Source organism: Xenopus laevis, chromosome 5L (assembly GCF_017654675.1).
Source record: "Xenopus laevis strain J_2021 chromosome 5L, Xenopus_laevis_v10.1, whole genome shotgun sequence".
NCBI classification, from domain to species: Eukaryota; Metazoa; Chordata; class Amphibia; order Anura; family Pipidae; genus Xenopus; species Xenopus laevis.
The window spans coordinates 18,605,957-18,626,036 of NC_054379.1; the positions used below are offsets into that span (position 1 = coordinate 18,605,957).

General features: G+C 40.0%; 1 protein-coding gene across 6 annotated transcripts in view; it reads left to right on the plus strand.

Annotated features, from left to right (window-relative positions):
• The window catches only part of xdh.L (xanthine dehydrogenase L homeolog), a 46,590-nt gene extending 28,639 nt beyond the window's left edge, over positions 1–17,951 (plus strand). Inside the window, exons 21-37 of one of the 6 annotated variants that reach the window (XR_005961187.1) lie at positions 24–148; positions 1,626–1,759; positions 5,866–5,953; positions 7,520–7,606; positions 7,933–8,124; positions 8,318–8,463; positions 8,807–8,888; positions 9,071–9,166; positions 10,069–10,197; positions 11,912–11,986; positions 12,715–12,767; positions 13,922–14,036; positions 14,548–14,613; positions 16,487–16,675; positions 16,880–16,992; positions 17,142–17,383; positions 17,610–17,749. Coding sequence is in view for 4 of the 6 variants with exons in the window: in XM_041562578.1 (XP_041418512.1) it covers positions 24–148; positions 1,626–1,759; positions 5,866–5,953; positions 7,520–7,606; positions 7,933–8,124; positions 8,318–8,463; positions 8,807–8,888; positions 9,071–9,166; positions 10,069–10,197; positions 11,912–11,986; positions 12,715–12,767; positions 13,922–14,036; positions 14,548–14,613; positions 16,487–16,675; positions 16,825–16,992; positions 17,610–17,660 (1,796 nt within the window). In the remaining 2 variants the exon portion in view is untranslated. Of the gene's footprint in view, positions 1–23; positions 149–1,625; positions 1,760–5,865; positions 5,954–7,519; positions 7,607–7,932; positions 8,125–8,317; positions 8,464–8,806; positions 8,889–9,070; positions 9,167–10,068; positions 10,198–11,911; positions 11,987–12,714; positions 12,768–13,921; positions 14,037–14,547; positions 14,614–16,486; positions 16,676–16,824; positions 16,993–17,141; positions 17,384–17,609 lie in introns of all 6 variants that reach the window. The other 5 variants (XR_005961186.1, XM_041562579.1, XM_041562578.1 and 2 more) reach the window with 5 other exon arrangements.
• The last annotated feature ends 2,129 nt before the right edge of the window (positions 17,952–20,080 follow it).

Sequence of the window (20,080 nt, forward strand, 5' to 3'; positions counted from 1 at the left end):
GGTTTGTTTGTTTGGTTTTCAAGGAGAGATCTATATTGGGGGGCAGGAGCATTTCTACCTGGAAACAAACTGCTCCATTGCTGTTCCCAAAGGAGAGGATGGAGAAATTGAATTGTTTGTCTCCACACAGAATACAACCAAGACACAGGTAATAATGGAAATAATTACAATCTATATTATGGTCCGGTTACTGGAAGGCCCACTAGGACACTCTAATGGCAGCTTTCAGTGGGAGGAGTAGGGAGTCTGTGACTCAAGCAGTGGGCTGGATTAGAACACTCTGGGGAAAATTCACTGAAGCGCGAAGCGGCTAACTCTAGTGCAAATTCACCGTTTTACTAACGGGCGCTGGCGTAAATTCACTAGCGAAGTGGACCTACTCTAGCGCTACTTAGCACCCTTACGTTACCTTTTGCGCCAGACTTGCCTTCACCACCTGAGACCAGGCAAAGTGCAATAGAGTAGATAGGGCTTGCTTCAAAAAAAGTTGAAAAAACACTGGCGTCTAAGGTGGATAGGCTGAAAAAGATCATAATTTTTTTTGGGGGTACCCTCTTTTTGGGGGTACATTTCCTAACATATGGCACCTAAACTATACAGTGGGCACATGTATAGGGCAAAATAACAACTCTATTTTATTTAATGAAGCTTTCCCAGGCTTGTGTAGTGTAATCTATTTGCTGCTATATATATGTCCATTGTACTTTAACTTGGCGCCGTATGCAAATTAGGCATCGCTAGCGTAACTTTCGCTTTGCTTGATGAATTAACGCTAGCGCAACTTTGCTACCGTTCGCCTCCCTGAGCGCAACTTCGCATTTTAGTGAATTTGCCTAGCGCTGGCGAAACTACGCCTGGCAAAGTGCGGTGGAGTGTGGCGAAGCTGTCGCCGGCGCAACATCTGATCTTAGTGTATTTGCCCCCATGATGGCTCCTTTCATGGGCAGGGATGTGAGCGACACATGATCAGCTTAAATGGCACCTGTTGGCCAAATTTTTTCCCCCCACCAAAGGTGAAGGCTAATAGACCCCGCACTACGCCTAGGGTAACAGTAGTTTTTTTGTTTTTTTTTTAAAACAATTTGCCCCACCCCCGCCAGCTCTAGGACACCAGCAGAGATAGGGAGCTCCTGTTTCGAGTGGCTATGTTGGGGCACATTATGAGCATGTGCGTAACATCAGAGTGTGAGTGCCCTAGCGGTGGCGGGGCCGATGTTTTAAGAAAATAACTACAATTACCGCCAACCGGAGTGCAGGCTCTATTCAGCATTGGAATGTTGCCCAGGTCCCACCAGGCCTGCAGCCGCAGAGCCCCCTCTCCCACCACTCCTGGTGGGGCCCAAAAGAGCCGGGCCAACCAGGTTTTTTGCTGGTATCCCGCCGGCCCAGTCCGACCCTGGCTCTATTAGTCCGCACCTGGCAGGGGAAATTATTTTCAGCTAACAGGTGCCCTTTTAAAGGGCTATGGGGAAAGGACTTCAATATATTATAATAACCCCCACTGGGATTGTGACACATTTACAGCAATCAGTAATACAATAAATAAAATAAAACACAATAAAACCTGATCCAGACTGGAAGCAATAATAATCTGTTACACTGATTTTATTTATCCCTATTTTCAGGACTGTGTTGCGAGCGCTCTGGGGGTTTCATCAAACAAGATTGTGGTGCGAGTAAAGCGTATGGGAGGTGGGTTTGGAGGAAAGGAGTCGAGATGCATCATTGTATCAACCTCCATTGCCGTAGCTGCACATAAGTAAGCAACAGTGCCTTGTGAGAAATGCTTTTGGCTTAAAGGGGAAGCTCATCGAAGAAATAACGTATAAACATTGATCTTCTGTGGCAATTTGCAATTGGTCTTCCTTTGTGTGTTGCTGTTTTTGAGTGTCTGGAAAACTTGGAACTTTGTAATTGTTGTAGTTTATCTTAGAATATTTCTATCCAGGCCCTTTCCTATTTATCTCACAGTTTGACTGATTGCTAAGGGAACCCTGGCAACCAGACAGCATGTTCAATTACAAACTGGAGTGGCAAAATCAAATAAATAATTAAGCAATTCACAAAAAAGTTAAGAATATTGAGGTTAATGCAGTGAGCCGAGTTTACTAATGGTCTAGTATCCCACAGCAACCAATTGGGAGGTTTGGCAACAAACATTGCAATCAGTTACTACATTTTATTGCATTACCCAAAAACTCATTTTGCAAAGCTTCTTTGAATACTATTGTAGTCATCACACTTAAAGGAGAAGGAAAGCTACCGAATCAGTTTATTACCAATAGATTAGCCACAATAGTGCAGGCTATAACACTTTAATTATTCTGCAGAATGCTTTACCATACCTGAGTAAACATCTCTAGAAGCTCTCTCTGTTTGTTTGTTTGGTTGGTTAGGATAGCAGCTGCTATAATAGCTCGGTGTGACATCACTTCCTTTAGGATAGCAGCTGCTATAATAGCTTGGTGTGACATCACTTCCTTTAGGATAGCAGCTGCCATATTAGCTTTGTGTGACATCACTTCCTGCCTGAGTCTCTCCCTGCTCACTCATAGCTCTGGGCTCAGATTACAGCAGTGAGGGGAGGAGGGAGGGGGAAAGGGAGAGGAGTAAACTGAGCATGCTCAAGCCCTAGCTCTGGAGGTTTATGCTGAAAACAGGAAGTCTGATACAGAAGCCCATGAGTACACAATAGAAGGAAAGAAATGCTGTTTCTTTTGACAGGGGACTCAGAGCAGCATTACTTTGAGGGTTTACTGGTATATTTATATAGACCTTTCTGATAAAGCTTACTTAATTTTAGCCTTGCCTTCTCCTTTAAAGAGATACTGACACCAGAAATTAAACCTTTTTTTTTTACATCTACCATAACATTGTGTTTAAATACTATCTCTAATTTTGGCATAAAAGTATTTGCAGATGCTTTTACATTCAAAACAGTCAAAAGAAAGATTGTAATTGTTACATCTATGGCCACCTCTAGAAGCTATAAACGGCAGGTTTCACACGTCTCTTAATTGAATTAAAGAACTTCTCTGTATTGATCACCAGCACAGCTTCACAGTCATACGTGCTGCACACAAACTTCCCTAATGTATCTTAACCAGATTTAGGAGTCTCAGGTCACCTTCCCAGCCTCCTCAGGGACAATGAACACCTTAAAGGAACAGTTCAGTGTAAAAATAAAAACGGCATAAATAGATAGTATGTGCAAAATAAAAAATGTTTCAAATATAGCTAGTTAGCCAAAAAATGTAATGTATGAAGGCTGGCGTGGCTGGATGTCTAACATAACAGAACACTACTTCCTGCTTTTCAGCTCTCTAACTCTGAGTTAGTCAACGACTTGAAGGGGGGCCACATGGGACATTACTGTTCAGTGAGTTTGCAATTGATCCTTAGCAATCAGCTCAGATACAAAAGCAACAGATATGACCCATGTGCCCCCCCCTCAAGTCACTGATTGGTTACTGCCTGGTAATCAGTTGAAACCAAGAGAGCTGAAAAGCAGGAAGAAGTGTTCTGGCTATTATGTTAGACATCCAGTCACTCCAGCCTTTATACATTACATTTTTGACTAACTAACTATATATGATGCAGTGAAATTCTCCCTTCATTTACTGCTGTGGATAGGAATTGTCAGACGGTCCCTAACTGCTGAGCAGGGAAACAATCATACTTATGAACAGCAGGGGGAGCCCCCGCCTTACTTCCCAGCCATGCAGAACTCAAGCAGCTTTGTTTATGACGATCCCTAAGCAGCCCAGACCACACTGAGCATGTGCAGGGGCAGGGTCAGGCAAAGATGTTTAACAAAGTTACAAGATGACAGCCCCCTGTGGCCAACTTTGAAAGCATAAGTTTGATTAGGCTTTGTGGTGCAGTAAGTTCAGGCTTATGTTTAGTAAACAAAATACAGCATTTCTAGCCTTATTCTATTTTAGACGTTCCTTGTCCTTTAAATTAAGTTTTATTATGATGTAGATAGAGAATGCTATTCTGTGTACCCTAGTCTCCTTTCCTCTGGGTCCCTGATCTATGCAAGGTACCACCAGGACACTGGTCCTTTCTTCTCACCTTGTTAGAGCTCAGATGCTCGGCTATATAACCTACACCTAATTCGCACTGGCTATAACAAGCTCCACCAAACTACCCTACCACTAACTAACCTATCTAATGATTCTCCCTAATACCTCTCTGAGGTGGCAGGCCTCAGGCTTTCCAGGGTCATTCTTCTCATCTTCATATCAGCCAAAGAGAAAATTACCTTCTGATCTCTCTCTTGTATAACCCTCCCCTAGACTAGAGGAATTCCCCTTACCCAACAGTGCCACCTGGTGACCAATGAAAAATAACAATATTTACAAAACATAAATTATATCACTCCTTACAAACCCGTTATCCAAAAAGCTCTGAATTATGGAAAGGCCATCTCCAATAGGCAAATAATTCTAATGATTGTAAATTACTTCCTTTTCTCTGTGATATTAAAACAGAACCTTGCACTGAATCCACAGAACTGATCTGGATGCAACAACATTCCAAGTGGGTTTATTTAATGTTTAAATGAGCTTTAGCAGATTTATGGCATGGTGATTCGGTATCTGGGAGACCCCCTGGTCCCAGATAATAGATGCCATGCCTGTAGGCTAGTTCATCCAAATTATTCTAAAACCCAAAACTGAATCATTTCCTCAATAGACAATCCATGCCACAAGGTAAACTTGCCATTCTGATGGTAAAATCTCCTTTCTTCCCATATCAGTGACTGTTCTCCAGGTACAAGCATCCTCCTAGGGCAGAAGAGTTAATTAGATAAGTTTGGGATTGATTTAGATTTTCATTTAAAAAAAACAAAAAAACAAACTTGTTTTTATTTATTATTGTAACATAATAATCTTTATGTTTCAAGTGTACAAATCTTTAAAAAAATGACGAAGATTCATATAGTTACATCAACAATATATAGTAACATTTTAGTAACATGTCTAATTTTCAGATCTTCTGAGGTCCTTATAGAGACTTTATGAGGAATTATATTTGATAAGAAGCCAATAATCTGTTAATTTGGTGAGTCCTGAGCATTGCATAGTCTGGTTGTTCCCGTTCCTGCTGTAAGGTTCTGAGGTATTGGGAGGATTCCACAACCAGTGGATGGTTTCTTAGTGTTTCCAGGTCGTACCATGTTGGGTATCTAAGGGGCACATTTACTTAGCTTGAGTGAAGGATTCGAATAAAAAATACTTTGAATTTCGAAGTATTTTTTTGGCTACTTCGACCATCGAATTGGCTACTTCGACCTTCGACTACGACTTCGAATCGAACGATTTGAACTAAAAATTGTTCGACTATTTGACCATTCGATAGTCGAAGTACTGTCTCTTTAAAAAAAACTTCGACCACCTATCGTTCCATTCAAAGGATTTAATCGTTCGATCGAACGATTATTCCTTCGATCGTTCAATCGAACAAATTGCGCTAAATCCTTCGACTTCGATATTCAAAGTCGAAGGATTTTTCTTCGACGGTCGAATAACGAGGGTTAATTAACCCTCGATATTCGACCAATAGTAAATGTGCCCCCAGATGTATAGACTGTAAAGTGTCTGATTTGCTGTGGAAGAGATTTTATTTATGTTGTCCACATGTTAAAGAATTTTGTTGGATTTTGTTATTTTCGGGTTAGTGCTTCCAGCCCGTCCATATGGAAGATATGATGTCATTTTTGTTTTACCAGCGTTATGTAGATTTCCCTTTGATGCTGACATTTGAAGAATCCCCACTAACATCTAATGGGATCGTAGGTTACATACAGTACTTGCCTTGTTTGTGGTTATGTTGAAGTTCTGTCATTCTTTTTTCCAGGACTGGGCGCCCCGTTAGATGCATGCTAGATCGGGATGAAGATATGCTGATAACTGGGGGCAGACACCCCTATTTGGGGCGCTATAAGGTACAGCTTTCTTATACAAATTTTAGTTGTATAATCACATTTACTTTACAGTGCTACGCAACATGTTGACGCTATATAAATACATGTTAATAATAATAAATACAAACATTAAGGGGGTAATTTATCAAAGTCCAAATCTCAATATTTTCTGAAAAAGCAACGACCAAATCCACACTGGTTTTTTGGGCTTATTTATTAATATACTTCCCGAAAATTTTGTTTGCGGGAAATAATCTGAAGTCTGAAAAAAATTTCACTATATTCTTCAGATTTTTCATCCAATTTTCACGATTAACTCAGAATTTTGCCCGAAAACTTTGGGGTATTGCCAGAAACCCAGCGCACATCAAAAAATCTTTGGGACTTCTCCCATTGACTTATATGCAACCTCGACAGGTCTGAGATGCCGGTTTTTCAGATTCTGACTTTTCCCATCCTCAGGGTTTAATAAATTCTGAAAAATTTGTGATTTTTTTAAAAGTTTGATTTTATGAAAAATATCACACATTTTTCATGATTTTTGCATTCGGAGTTTAGTCAATAACCCCCTAAATTAATGGAAACCGGTGGAAATGCACTGGCAGATCTGCTCATCTTATAGGTGCCTCCTTTATATAAAGACAAAACTCATGATTGCAAATCACCCCGCATCACATTTCTGACATTTACGACAGAACGTATAAAAAAGGATTATTTTATAAGAGCATCTAATATGTTTTACCATGTTTTTAACTAATGTGATCATTATTAGACGCCCTGTGACTGCAATGACATAGGAAAATATTTAATTATAGGAGAACATCGCTGGACACAAAATCCCTTTATCTGGTGCTACATAATATACCACTACATCAGTGGCCCCAAAAAGTGTATTGCTGAGACAGTGCCTTATCTGGGGCTGCTGCTGACCCTCCACTAGTGCAGAGAGTGCTTTTCTGCTTTGTGTACAAGGAGAGCTCCTTAAAAATGGAAATTCATCTCTAAGTTGGTTATTTATTAGGTCAAGTTGTGTTTTACCTGAAGAAAAGTTTACAAGGGTATTTTTCAGTCTAGACTTTTTGGGTTACAAAAACTTTTATTTTTCGTGTTTTTAAAAGAAAACTCAAATGTTTCAACATTTATTATACCCCAAAGCTGGAATAGCTCAAATCCGAAAATACTCCAGCTAAAATCTGTCGAGGACACATAGAAGTCAATGGCAGAGATCTTTTGAACCATCTGAAGATGTTTGTAGCCTTCATGATGTTCGGGATTTTTTTTTTGGTGGGTTTCACTTAAAAACTCTATTAATGTGAGTGATTAGAGTTTTTTTTTCTCCAAAAACTTGTTTGTCCAATTTGGTCATGCAGATATCAAGCAACATCAGGCCTGTGCAGACCTAGCAGGAGAGGAAGCGGTCCTAATCAAATGGGATTTTTGATTCCACCAAGTCTATTTCTGGTTGATCCAAGACCCGTTGTTAATAGAGGAGGTGGTCATTTTGACTCCATGCACGGACCAATAACCAACTACGTTTCTAGGCAATAGTAACCCGCGTATTTAATTTTTTCTTTGCTCTTTGTACAGGTTGGATTCAAGAAAAATGGGAAAATAACTGCTCTAGATATTTGTTACTATGCAAATGCGGGCAACTCTGTAGATCTTTCACATGGGGTGAGTATAAAAACAGTGATGCCACACAGTGTTATTAGAAATGTTATTAAATAAAGGCACAAAGCATTCTCCAGGTATAGTAATAGAGAGCAACCATATTTACCTGTTTGTTTATCTTCTGATATGTTGTATAGGTTATGAGACCTGGAGCAAACTTTTTTTGTTTACATATTTTTCTGCTGTTCCTGATACTGTCCCAGGAATGTCCAACTTTCAGTCTTAGTTATAATGACATCTCCAGACTTTCTGCACTTTTGGGGGCCCAATCTTTCTTACTCTGTCCCTGGAAATAAATTAATTGGTGCCTTTTGTTTCCTATTTCAAAGATTATTGATAGGACATTATTCCACATGGACAACACGTACAAAATCCCCAACATTAGAGGGCGGGGAATTGTATGTAAGACCAACTTGCCTTCCAATACTGCATTCCGTGGCTTTGGGGGACCTCAGGGAATGCTGGTTGTAGAAGCATGGATGAACGACATTATCCAGACTTGTGGCCTTCCTGCAGAACAAGTAGGTGTCAGCTTCCATCATATACAGTTGGGAACTCCAGCTGAAGGCCTGTTAGCTCCATTTGGAACGTCAATGGATTTTAATGGCCCCCAGCCTGATGGAAAGCTCCACAGACTTCTTTGTAATACTGTTATAATATAATGTGTCTGTTGGGACAGAATAAATCCTGAATAACTGCCTTCTCCATGTTAAGGTGAGACAGCTGAACCTCTACAGCGAAGGGGACCTGACCCACTTTAACCAGAAGCTGGAGAGTTGTACTGTTCACAGATGTTGGGAGGAATGTCTGAAACAGGCAAATTACCAGGAGAGAAAACATTCTATTGAAGAATTCAATAGGTAATGGCGACATTCGTGGCTTGCTGGTAACGCAACTAGCTTTATGGTATTTCTGCCAGCGTAGGGAATACCTATGCTGCCATAGTTTTATGGTATCTCTCTGTACAGGCTATGAGCAAAATTAGGGGGCTGTTCCTGCTGAATTGTGCTTAGTACAGGGGAATACCTATGCTGCCATAGTTTTATGGGATCTCTCTGTACAGACTATGAGCAAACTTAAGGGACTATTCCTGCAGAATTGTGCTTATTGTAGAGAAATTCCCACTGTGGTATAGTTTTACGGTATCTCTCTGTAAAAGAGAAAGGCTATGCCTTTATTTATGTAGTGACGTTTTTGTTTCAGGCAACACAGATGGAAGAAGAGGGGAATCACAATTATTCCAACAAAGTTTGGGATCAGTTTTACTGCAGCCTTCTTAAATCAGGTTTGTATCCCTACATTATTTCAACATGCTAACCTGGTAATTTATTTCCCAACATTATGAAAACTTTCAAGTGCCATGGAGTTGGTCTTATTCCACTGAAACATATAAAGTAGAGGCTTGTTTGTTCACTTTTGCTGACTGAACACTTAATATAACTCTTCTCTATTGTGATATTTTCACAGGCAGGAGCTTTGGTTCATGTGTACACGGACGGATCAGTTTTATTAACACACGGCGGCACTGAAATGGGACAGGGACTTCACACCAAGATGGTCCAGGTATTATCTAAGACATTTATGAAATTGCTGGAGCATTCATGTCAATTGAGTATTAAAGGGGACTTGTCACCCAAACATAAAAAGCTGTATAATAAAAGTACAAATTAAACATGAAACCAAAATTCCTTTTTTTATTAAAGCTTCCATAAATGTTATAAACACTTTTAAAATTCTTAGCTGTCAATCATATATTGCCTGCCCCTCCTCTATGGCTTAGGCTGCAATTCAGCACTTTTTAGATGTCACTGCACTCCCCACATTCCCCCTCCCTTCTCACCATCTAATTGTCTAGCCAGAGCTTGCTTTAATAACAGTATTCACAAAATGGCTGCTGCCTGCTTTCTGTGATTATGAATTCCAAGACAAAAAAACAAAAACAAAATGTAAATAATTTCTATAGTGTAAGTGAAGTTTATTTTTCTTGTCCAACATCATAAAATAGGATTTGGAAGTATTTAGAAGGTGACAGGTTCCTTTTAACACCCATCATATATGGCACATTTATTGGATCAAGGGTTGCCACCTTTCCCCCTGATGAATGCCAGGGGAGGCGGGCCGTGATGCAGTGAGGTTCGGGGCCATGCCGCAGTGGACGGGCCGTGACATGGTGGGGGCGGAACTGTGATGTCGGGGGGCTATGACATGGGGATCGGCAATTGACTGATCTCAGTGTCAATCTCAGTAAATCCTGCCCAGTTTTCCTAATTTGCCAAAACCAGGTGTCCAGTTTTGACCCATCAAAAAACTGGGCTGTTGAGAACAATTCTCTGACCCACAGAAACAGTGGCACTCCCTGCACAGGTTCCCTTCTCCGACTACACAAATTGCTCCACCGTCTCACCCTTTGGGAATATATTTGTGGGAGCTGGACACTACCCACTAATAACTGTTTCCTTCCTTAGGTTGCCAGTAAGGCCTTAGGAATCCCAACCTCTAAGATATTTATAAGTGAGACAAGCACCAATACTGTACCCAACACGTCCCCAACAGCGGCATCTGTCAGCTCTGACCTGAACGGAATGGCAATACTTGTAAGTTCTCTGTATTTTCTTAAGGAAAAAGCCTTTTCAGATATTTTCAACCTAAATATTTATGTGTTTTTAGATACAGGTTGATGGAAGCAAAAGGTTTTCTCTGATCTAAAATAAATTATTCCAGTGCCTTGATTTGTAAGTACACCCAATGCAGGGAATGGGTATTATTCTTAATATTGAATCCCCAGATTTTACATGACTACATCTCCCAGCTTTGAGAATGCTACAGCATTCTGCGAGTTGCAGTCTGACAACATCAGGGGACCCAAGGTTAAGAAACAGGGCCCTACATAATGGAGGGGCACTAGAATTTATATCTACAATATTGTATGCTCTTCATTAAAGCTAAAAGTGATCTGGCTTCTTTTTTTCTAGAAAAGGAACTGTAAGCCAAAAAATGAAACTTTTTTATAGAAATGAAAATTTCATGTAGTGTTGCCCTGCACTGGTAAAACTGGTTGCGTCAGAAACACTACTATAGTTCATATAAACAAGCTGCTGTGTAGCAATGGTGGAAATTTAAAAAAAAAGCAGATAACATAAAACACCATTATGTTCTACAGAGCTTATATTCTATCTGCTGTGTAACCTGAGCCTTTTCTCCTTTGAATAGCTGCCCCCATTGCTGCACAGCAGCTTGTTTATATAAACAATAGTAGTGTTTCTGAAGCAAACACAGCAGTTTTACCAGTGCAGTGCAACACGGCATTATATTATTTTTATTATTTTAAAACATTTTTAGATGTTACTGTTCCTTTAAATCAAATGATAAATTGAAAAAGAACCACTGAATACAGTCACTGCATGTCCATTTTTTTTTTTTTTGCTCTCTCCTAAAATCCTATTTCCGCAGGCAGCATACAGGGCCACATTTACAGTTTATGCTTCTATTGGCCAGTCTGTTGAAGTGCCCTCATTCAGCGGTAAAGACAGAAAATCACTGTAATTTAGCAGGCCTGGTTGCAGATCAAAATCACCATCACTGTGGATAGTAATACATAAGTTGGAATGTGCTGTAATTACAGCAAACTTTTCCTGAGGATTCCTGCTGATGTTTGGCCTATGTAGTCTACTATATCCTGGCCTGACTGCAAAGCTTCATCTTTACTGCGCACCCATGATTTTTTTTTTATAACCAACTAAACTCTTCTCTGAATACTTTTAATTTCTTCTGACTTAAAGGAATTGTTCAATATAAAAATAAAAACTGGGTAAATAGGCTGTGCAAAATAAAAAAAAATGTTTCTAATATAGTTAGTTAGCCAAAAATGTAATTATAAAGGCTGGAGTGTCTGGATGTCTAACATAATAATAACAGTCAGAACACTACTTCCTGCTTTGCAGCTCTCTTGGTTTCCACTGATTGGTTACCAGGCAGTAACCAATCAGTGACTTGAGGGGGGCACATGGGTCATAATTGTTGCTTTTGAATGAGCTGAGCTGAATGCTGAGGATCAATTGCAAACTCACTGAACAGTTATGTCCCATCTGGCCCCCCTTAAAGTCGTTGAGTTAGAGAGCTGAAAAGCAGGAAGTTGTATTTTGTCTATTATGTTAGACATCCAATCACTCCGGCCTTTATACATTACATTTGGCTAACTAACTATATTAGAAACATTTTTTATTTTGCAGAACCTATCTATTTACCCATTTTAAATTTTTCCACTGAACTGTTCCTTTAAAACCTAATGAGCCCCTTTTCTCTTTACAGAATGCCTGTCAGATAATTTTGCAGAGGCTAGAACCTTATAAAAACTCTAACCCTGATGGGTCGTGGGAATCCTGGGTAAGTATCTGCATATGCATAAAATATAGTTACAAGCCTAATGCACTAGAATGTATAGAACTTGTTCTTCTTCCACTTTTCAACACCCAGGGGGGTTATATACTAAACTCAGAATTTATCTCATTATTCTATTAAAAAAAACCACGACCATACTCCCATGCCCAATTTGACCTTATTTGTTAATTAAAAAACTTGAATTAATCGGATCTGGAAGAAACCTGATAAAATTAAGCAAAGACCTGAATCGTGAATGGATTGATTTTTTTTCAGGTTTTTGCCCGAAAAACCCACATTTTTCAGATTATCAGGCTAAACCCAGCGCATGATATCTTCAAATTGGGACAGGTGCCTCTCCCATTGACTTATACAGGAACTCCACAAGTCTGAGATGGCAGAGTTTCAGTTTCAAGGATTTTGCAGCATCGGGGTATAATAAATCTCGAAAATGTTTTGTTTTTTCCACAAAAAGCCGGACCAGATATATTCAAGGTTTAGTAAACCTTGTAAACCTCAAAATTAGCTCTTAAAGGGACTGTTTACCTTTGATTTAGGGGTTGTTTACCCTTACAGAACATTTGTTATAGATGAGGTCAGTGACCCCCATTTGAAAGCTGGAAAGAGTCAGATGAAGAAGGCAAATAATTAAAAAATTTAACTTGTATTAATTAGGGCCAGAAGTAACAAATAAGGTGAAAAATATTTGACTTTATTTATGTTTTTTACCTTAGATCTCTGCCGCTTACCTGGATAGAGTGAGCCTCTCAGCCACAGGATTTTATAAGTAAGTCCAAGCAGCAGCAGAAAGAACGGAAGAAATTAACTTTTTTGTTTATAAGATAGGGACCTGGATTCAATGGTGCAGCAATTGCTGGGATACTTCATCCCATTGTAACCCCTTAGGCGCTGTGGGGGCAAATTATTTATGCGCATTGTCTTGTTTAAAGCCATGCAGATGTAGATGAACTACAACTCCTTTCGGTGGTTTCTGCACTTTAACAACTGAAGATCTGCAGGTTGGGTTTCTTTTTGAGTCCTGCACAGGTCCAATAGGGCAGACCCGTGCTCAACCCGGACCTGCTAACTGGCAATTCGACCTTCAGATCTGCTATATGCCCACCACCTCCCCGCTACCCTACCCACCCTACCTCCACTGCTTACCCAACCCTGGGATCCAAGAAAACCTGAAGTGGCATCACCTTTGCCAGGAAGTGGATCAACCAGGTCAGGTGGAAACACACTATTTTAAACTTGGACAGGGGAGAATTGTGAGCCTGAAATTGATCCGGGTTCCCATACAGGATAACCGTGAACTGACACATGGTCAGGGAAACGAGGACATGTCGGTAACCTGACTGCTTTGTGGGTATTTTCGCGATACTTGACCCGATGCAGAACTCTGGTTTCAGTGATATAAAATGTTACAGAAAATATCTTGCTCTACTGTCTCCATCGTGGAGACATATATAATATTTTGCCAATCAGCCCCTATTGTTCTACAGTCACCATCTTGCTCTGTTGTCTCCATCTTACTCTATTGTTGTCCTGCTGTTACATCTTAAGCTTAACAGCTTAACCCACTGTGTGAGTCTTTCCCTATTATATATTTTAATATATATATATATATATATATATATATTTTTTTTTTATATATATATATTTCCACCCATCCTACCTACAATTCCTGCAGACAGTTCTGTTAAAGGGCACAAGAACACTGCCTGGAACAAAAAATGTTCTCTCTTATTATGTGACATTTCATCTTTGGCCAACCTTAAAGATTATTTCAGCACTATGTTGCTACATTAATAAGTGTAGACTTGTGCTACAGAAATGAGACCTGTTATTTAACAGTAAATAATGTGTAAACACCGAAAGCCAAGGGTCATTATGGCAGCAAAAAGGGACATTCTGTTAGTAACTGCCTTTTCCCATTAGAATCCCTTGTATCGGATATGATGCGGAGAAGAATGAGGGGAGGCCAAGTAACTATTTCAGCTATGGAGCTGCCTGCTCTGAAGTGGAGATTGACTGCCTGACGGGGGATCACAAGGTAAAAGGCTTATACTGGTCTCACATCAGTATATCACTGTGTAGTTCACTCAACCAAAGCATGGTATATTCCAAAAAGGTTTTCTCAAGTCAGAAATAACATTTTGTTGGCTGTTAATGTTGTACGCTCCTAGAATTACATATAATTGTTACAACGCTGCATCACAAAGTGGTAGAGTTGAAATACATTTGGAAAAAGTATTGCAACAATTTGGTTTATGTTTACCTTCTACTTCAATATGCCCAGGGATGGACTGGGCCGGCGGGGCACCTGGAAAAAAACCCAGTGGACCCCCGGCTTTTGTGGGCCCCGCGGCCCAGATCCACACCCTACACCTCTTGCTCTTTTCCTGCTGCGACCAGCCAGTCGTTGCAAAAACAGGGTCGGAGGGGGCCCTGAGGCAGCAGCCCCGGGCGCCCCAGTTCGACCCTGCATATGCCTCTCTGTTTCCCACTAGGTCCAACTGTTCTGCCACAGAATCATTTCTGGATGCCTTTTTTTTTATTTACAGAATTTACGCACAGACATAGTCATGGATGTAGGAACAAGCCTTAACCCTGCAATTGATATAGGTCAGGTGAGTAATGATACCAACCATCCCAACCAACCAACCAGATCAAGCATCAGAGGAATGATAGGCAGGATGATACCCCCTGACTCATTAGGCTCTGGGTCTGTAAAACACTATAATCCTCAATAATCTATACCAATATATATGTCAGGACATGAAAATATCAGGAAACAGTGAGCAGCCACACTTACTGTAATGCTCCTACCTGCAAACTACATGGATATGTGTTTTCAGCTTTAAAGGGATTGTTCACTTTTGAGTCAACTTTTAGTATGATGTACAGCAGAAGTGCCCATACTATACTAATGCAAGGTCTACTTTAAGGGGCCCATTTACTTAGTTCGAGTGAAGGAATAGAGGAAAAAAAGTTTGAATGGTCGAATATGGCTACTTCGACCATCGAATGGGCTACTTCGACCTTCGAACTAAAAATCGTTTGACTATTCGATCATTCGATAGTCGAAGTACTGTCTCTTTAAAAAATTCTTCGACCCCCTAGTTCGCCACCTAAAACCTACCAGTGCCAATGTTAGCCTATGGGGAAGGTCCCCATAGGCTTCCTAACAATTTCCTGATCGAAGGAATATCCTTCGATCGATGGATTAAAATCCTTCGAATCGTCCCGATTCGATGGATTTAATCGTTCGATTGTAGGAATAGTGCAAAATCCTTCGACTTCGATGTTGAAGGATTTTACTTCAAATATAGAGGGTTAATTACCCTCGATATTCGACCCTAGGTAAATATGCCCAACGTTAAGTTTGCCCATTATGATCTACAGTCATAAACACATTGTTAGTATCATGTGAATACTAATATGAAAATATTATTTAAATATTGATTTCTGAGAAGAAAAAAAAATATATATATATATATATATATATACATATATTGTTATATTTAAGAAGCAACTATTTCTTATGTAACTTAATAAATATCTGAATGAAAAGCATGAAACAGGAGGGTGATTTAGACAAGCTGTTTGTTGACAGTGTCTTGAGATCTACTGATCACCAACTAAAGGTCTACTGATAGATCCCAATCCACCTTTTGGGCACCCCTGATGTAGAGAGTGATATTCTGAGACAATATGCAACTGGTTTTCATGTTTATTATTATTTTTAGAAGTCAGAAGAAGAAGGAAAATAATTAAAACAAACTATAATGAAGACCAATTAAAAAGTTGCTTAGAATTGACCAGTCTATAACATGCTAAAAGGTAACTTAAATGTGAACCATCCCTTTAAAAGGACACAGAAATATTTTATGTAAGGAAACCTCATGTGACCCTAGTCGCTTCAAATTCCATAAAATTGAGTTTTCGGAGTGTCAATTGTATGATACAAATTGACATTCTATTTTGTTGCACTGTTTTGCAACAGAAAAATTATTGATAAATGAGTTCAATTCAATCGACTTTGTTTTCATAAAAAATGGAGATTAATTTTAGTTTTAGTAAATCAGCCCCTTAGAGTCTGTAACCCACATGTACACAATGCTGAATAGTAAGTCTAATCAGTACCTTAACTGGTCAGAAGAAAACTATGGGCAGCTGGTACAGACTGCCAAAACCGATTGGGGTCATATGGGGTAACTTTTAAAAAATACCCCAATCTATCCTAGCCTATCCTTTCCATTAATAACTATAAAATAACAGATTTAAAGATGTTTAAACAATGTTACTGTACTTAAATTCTATTTACTTTTATCATGGGTTATGGTTTCCTAGTTGTAAAGGACCTCCTTTCATAATAGGCCTCACCGTATACAGTACATTCCAATTAGAAGACTTCACCTATAGACATGTTGTATCTTTCATTGTGGTGGGAAGCAGGTTGCTTTGCACTTTGTTGTTCACAGGCTCGTGCTCTTTGTGTAGGTTGAAGGTGCATTTGTCCAAGGCCTGGGGCTGTTCACCTTAGAGGAGCTGAAATATTCTCCGAATGGAATTCTGTACACTCGCGGTCCTGGAATGTACAAGATTCCGGCATTTGGTGACATCCCCATCGAATTTAACGTGTCGCTTTTACGCAATTGTCCCAACGACAAAGCAATTTACTCCTCCAAGGTAGGGGCAGGGCACAGATACATGAGCAGTAGCTCATTGGTTATAGGTTTGGTATCCCACCCAGGCTTCCTGAATTGCCATTTAATCAACAGTAGCCTTTTTCCTTTTGTTCTGCTGATTTGTTTCTCATAAGTTTTAATGTGATTCAGGCTGTTGGAGAACCCCCGCTTTTCTTGTCGTCCTCTATATTTTTTGCCATAAAAGAAGCAATCACAGCAGCAAGAGCAGAATCGAGAATTACTGGGCCATTTAGACTTGACAGTCCAGCCACACCAGAACGGATCCGCAATGCCTGCGTCGATGACTTCACTAAACTGGTAGGAGCTTAACTGGACCATTTATATTAAGCTGACTCAACTGGCAGGGCCTGGCCATTTATATTGTCTTCAATAAGTTATAATGGCCATTGATATTGATGTCCCTCAGATGGTAGGAGCCTTAGTCTGGCCATTTGTTTTACTTGTAGGATAGTTCACTAAAGCATAGTGAATTTTGAATTCGGCCGAACCCCCGAATCTTTCGTGAAAGATTCGGCTGAATACTCAACCAAATCCAAATTTGTATATGCAAATTGGGAGTCGGATTTGGTTCCGCCAGGCAGAATCCTGCTGAAAAAGGTCAAATCCTGGATTCAGTGCATCCCTACTAAAGCACTAAAGAGATTTTGTATCAATGAAAGTCTTTAATCCACGGAGCTCTGGAGTTCGGGTGAGTGCTCTCCTTACGTGCTACTACTAAAGAGATTTTGATTCTTTCTAGTAACTTCTGTCCCAGCCACATAGAATTCTCAAACCAATGGCAGATTCAGAAACCACTCCCCAAATCATAACAAAAAAAACCAGTATGGGACAAGTCATGCCTTTTTAAAAATGTCTTCACGTGACAAACAGAAAAAACAGCTGAAATTAACCCTATATTTTCTTGTTTTATGCAGTGTCCAGTTCCAGAACCAGGAACATTTCTACCCTGGGCGATTAGAGTGTAATACCCTGACACCAGTTATTGATCTACAAAACCACAAAGGATTGTAACATGTCTGACCTTACAATAGGAGTATAAAGAATCCTCAGCTTCATCAATGGATCTCTTCTCATCATCTTTAGACTTTTTATTTTCCTGCTTAGAACAAGGGAATCGCTATGCTAACAGTGTATTTTATAAATTTTCTGGGTAAACATAGGGATTGGAAGTGTCAAAATGGGTGAAATAGACCCACTAATAGTAAAACAGTAGCAGGAATATTTATTAGGATCTAATACATATTTGAGATTTTCAAGTTTTTTGTGATTTCTTTGCAACTTTATATGTATACTCACCCCTTCAGGAGCATATATAAATATATAGTGAATAAAGTACCCCCTCTTGTAAAATATAAGGATATTATAAGTTACCGAGGAGTTTCATGACCATATAAAAACACGAGGCCGAAGGCCGAGTGTTTTTATAGAGGTCATGGAACTCCGAGGTAACTTCTAATATCTTCATATTTTACAACTGGGGGTACTTTATTTATTATAATACACAAATTTTAGTGAGTCATGTGACAGAAATGACATCAGAACTCACCGTTTATAACTGATGACATCAGAACTCACCGTTTATAAGGATATAATTTACAGGATATTCATGGCTTTTGTGTATTATATATATATATATATATATACTACCTTTTCTAATAAAGTTAGGGATTATTCCTGATACTGCTAAACCTGTAGTTTCCCATTACTTACCATTTCAAGCAGACCATACCCCTACACAAAAGAAGGCAACTGAAATACATAAATGAGTTCCTTGAAACCTCCACAGATGGAAGTCCTGCCAGTAGAATCCCTCAAACATATACTTGCCACTCACTGTTATTGCCTGTGCTTATAAATTATTCTCTGTACCCATGCAGAATGCAATTATAACAAAAATCGGGAATGTATGTCAATTAGTCTTCAGGTTGTTTAATCCAAGGATGGAGGTGATTTCCTCTAGATTTCACTGAAGATTTATGACAAATCAAAACTGTTTGATCCAATAATATTTAATTTCATTAAAAAAAAAAACATACCAAAGGGTTTTGCTGGAATAGAATGGTAAAATGAACAAAAACTTCTTGTTGTAAAGTGTCATTCTTAAAGGAGAAGTAGATCCTAAAATGGAATATGGCTATATACTCAACTTATTGCACCAGCCTAGTTTCAGCTTGTCAATAGCAGCAATGATCCAGGACTTCAAACTTGTCACAGGGGGTCACCATCTTGGAAAGTGTCTGTGACACTCACATGCTCAGTGGGCTCTGAGCAGCCGTTGAAAAGCTAAGCTTAGGGGTTGTCGCAAATTACCAAGCAGAAAATGATGTTGGCCTGTAATGTAAACTGATGCTACAGGGCTGATTATTAAATTCTGATGCTTGTTGTACTGGTTTCTGTGCTGCCATGTCGTAATTATCTGTAGTAATTACGAATCGTCCTTATATTGTGATATTTATATTTTGTATGTTCAGTATATTGTGAGTGGGTCCCTAAGCTCAGTAAGTGACAGCAGCACAGAACATGAAGATGGGGAGCTACTGGGGCATCTTTGGAGACACAGAACTTTACTGCTCCAGACATGAACCTGTCCGATCGCCATAGCATGAAAAATGTTGGGACACTCCACACATGAAACCAAGATTCATACGATCAAATCGTCTATGGCTTAAGCTGGCCATAGACACAAAGATCTCATCGTACGAATCGAGGATTCGTACGATTTTCGGAACGTGTGTAGAGAGTCCCGACATTTTTCGACTGGCGGAGATCAGTCGTTTGGTCGATCGGACAGGTTAGAACATTTCTGTCGGCTGCCGATAATATCTCTGCATGTATTGCCGATTGTCCGATTTTCAGTGGGAGACTGTCACCAGCTTTGTCTATCGTACAATTACTGTCGGGGGCAGAACATCGGCTGATCTGTTCTTTTCTACTTTATTTGGTCAGAATGGTAAGACTTTGATCTGAATGGTTAGTGGCAGGTCGGGAGATGGGAAAGTCCGATCGTACATTGATTTGTACGATCGGATCTTTGCGTCTGTGGCCAGCTTTAGTCGGGAGGAAAGGCGCCAACCGTAATGCCCCACTTACCTTTCCTGCGCTGGAGGCAGGGGCGATCCGCCAATGAGGCGAGCTGAGGCGCTCGCCTCAGGCGGCATCGCCAGCTAGGTTTCCAGGGGCGGCAAAAAGCCGCTCCTGGTGCCTTTAAGAGCCGAATTTCCGGTTTTTGAACCGGAAATTCGGCTTTACTAGGGCGAGAGAGCGCAATTGCGCTCTCCGCACTAGCGTGAATCGGGCTGGGGGGGCGGCATTACTGGAGCCGCCTCAGGCGGCAATGGATACAGAAACGGCGCTGGCTGGAGGGGGGCTGCACCTCATGCACAGA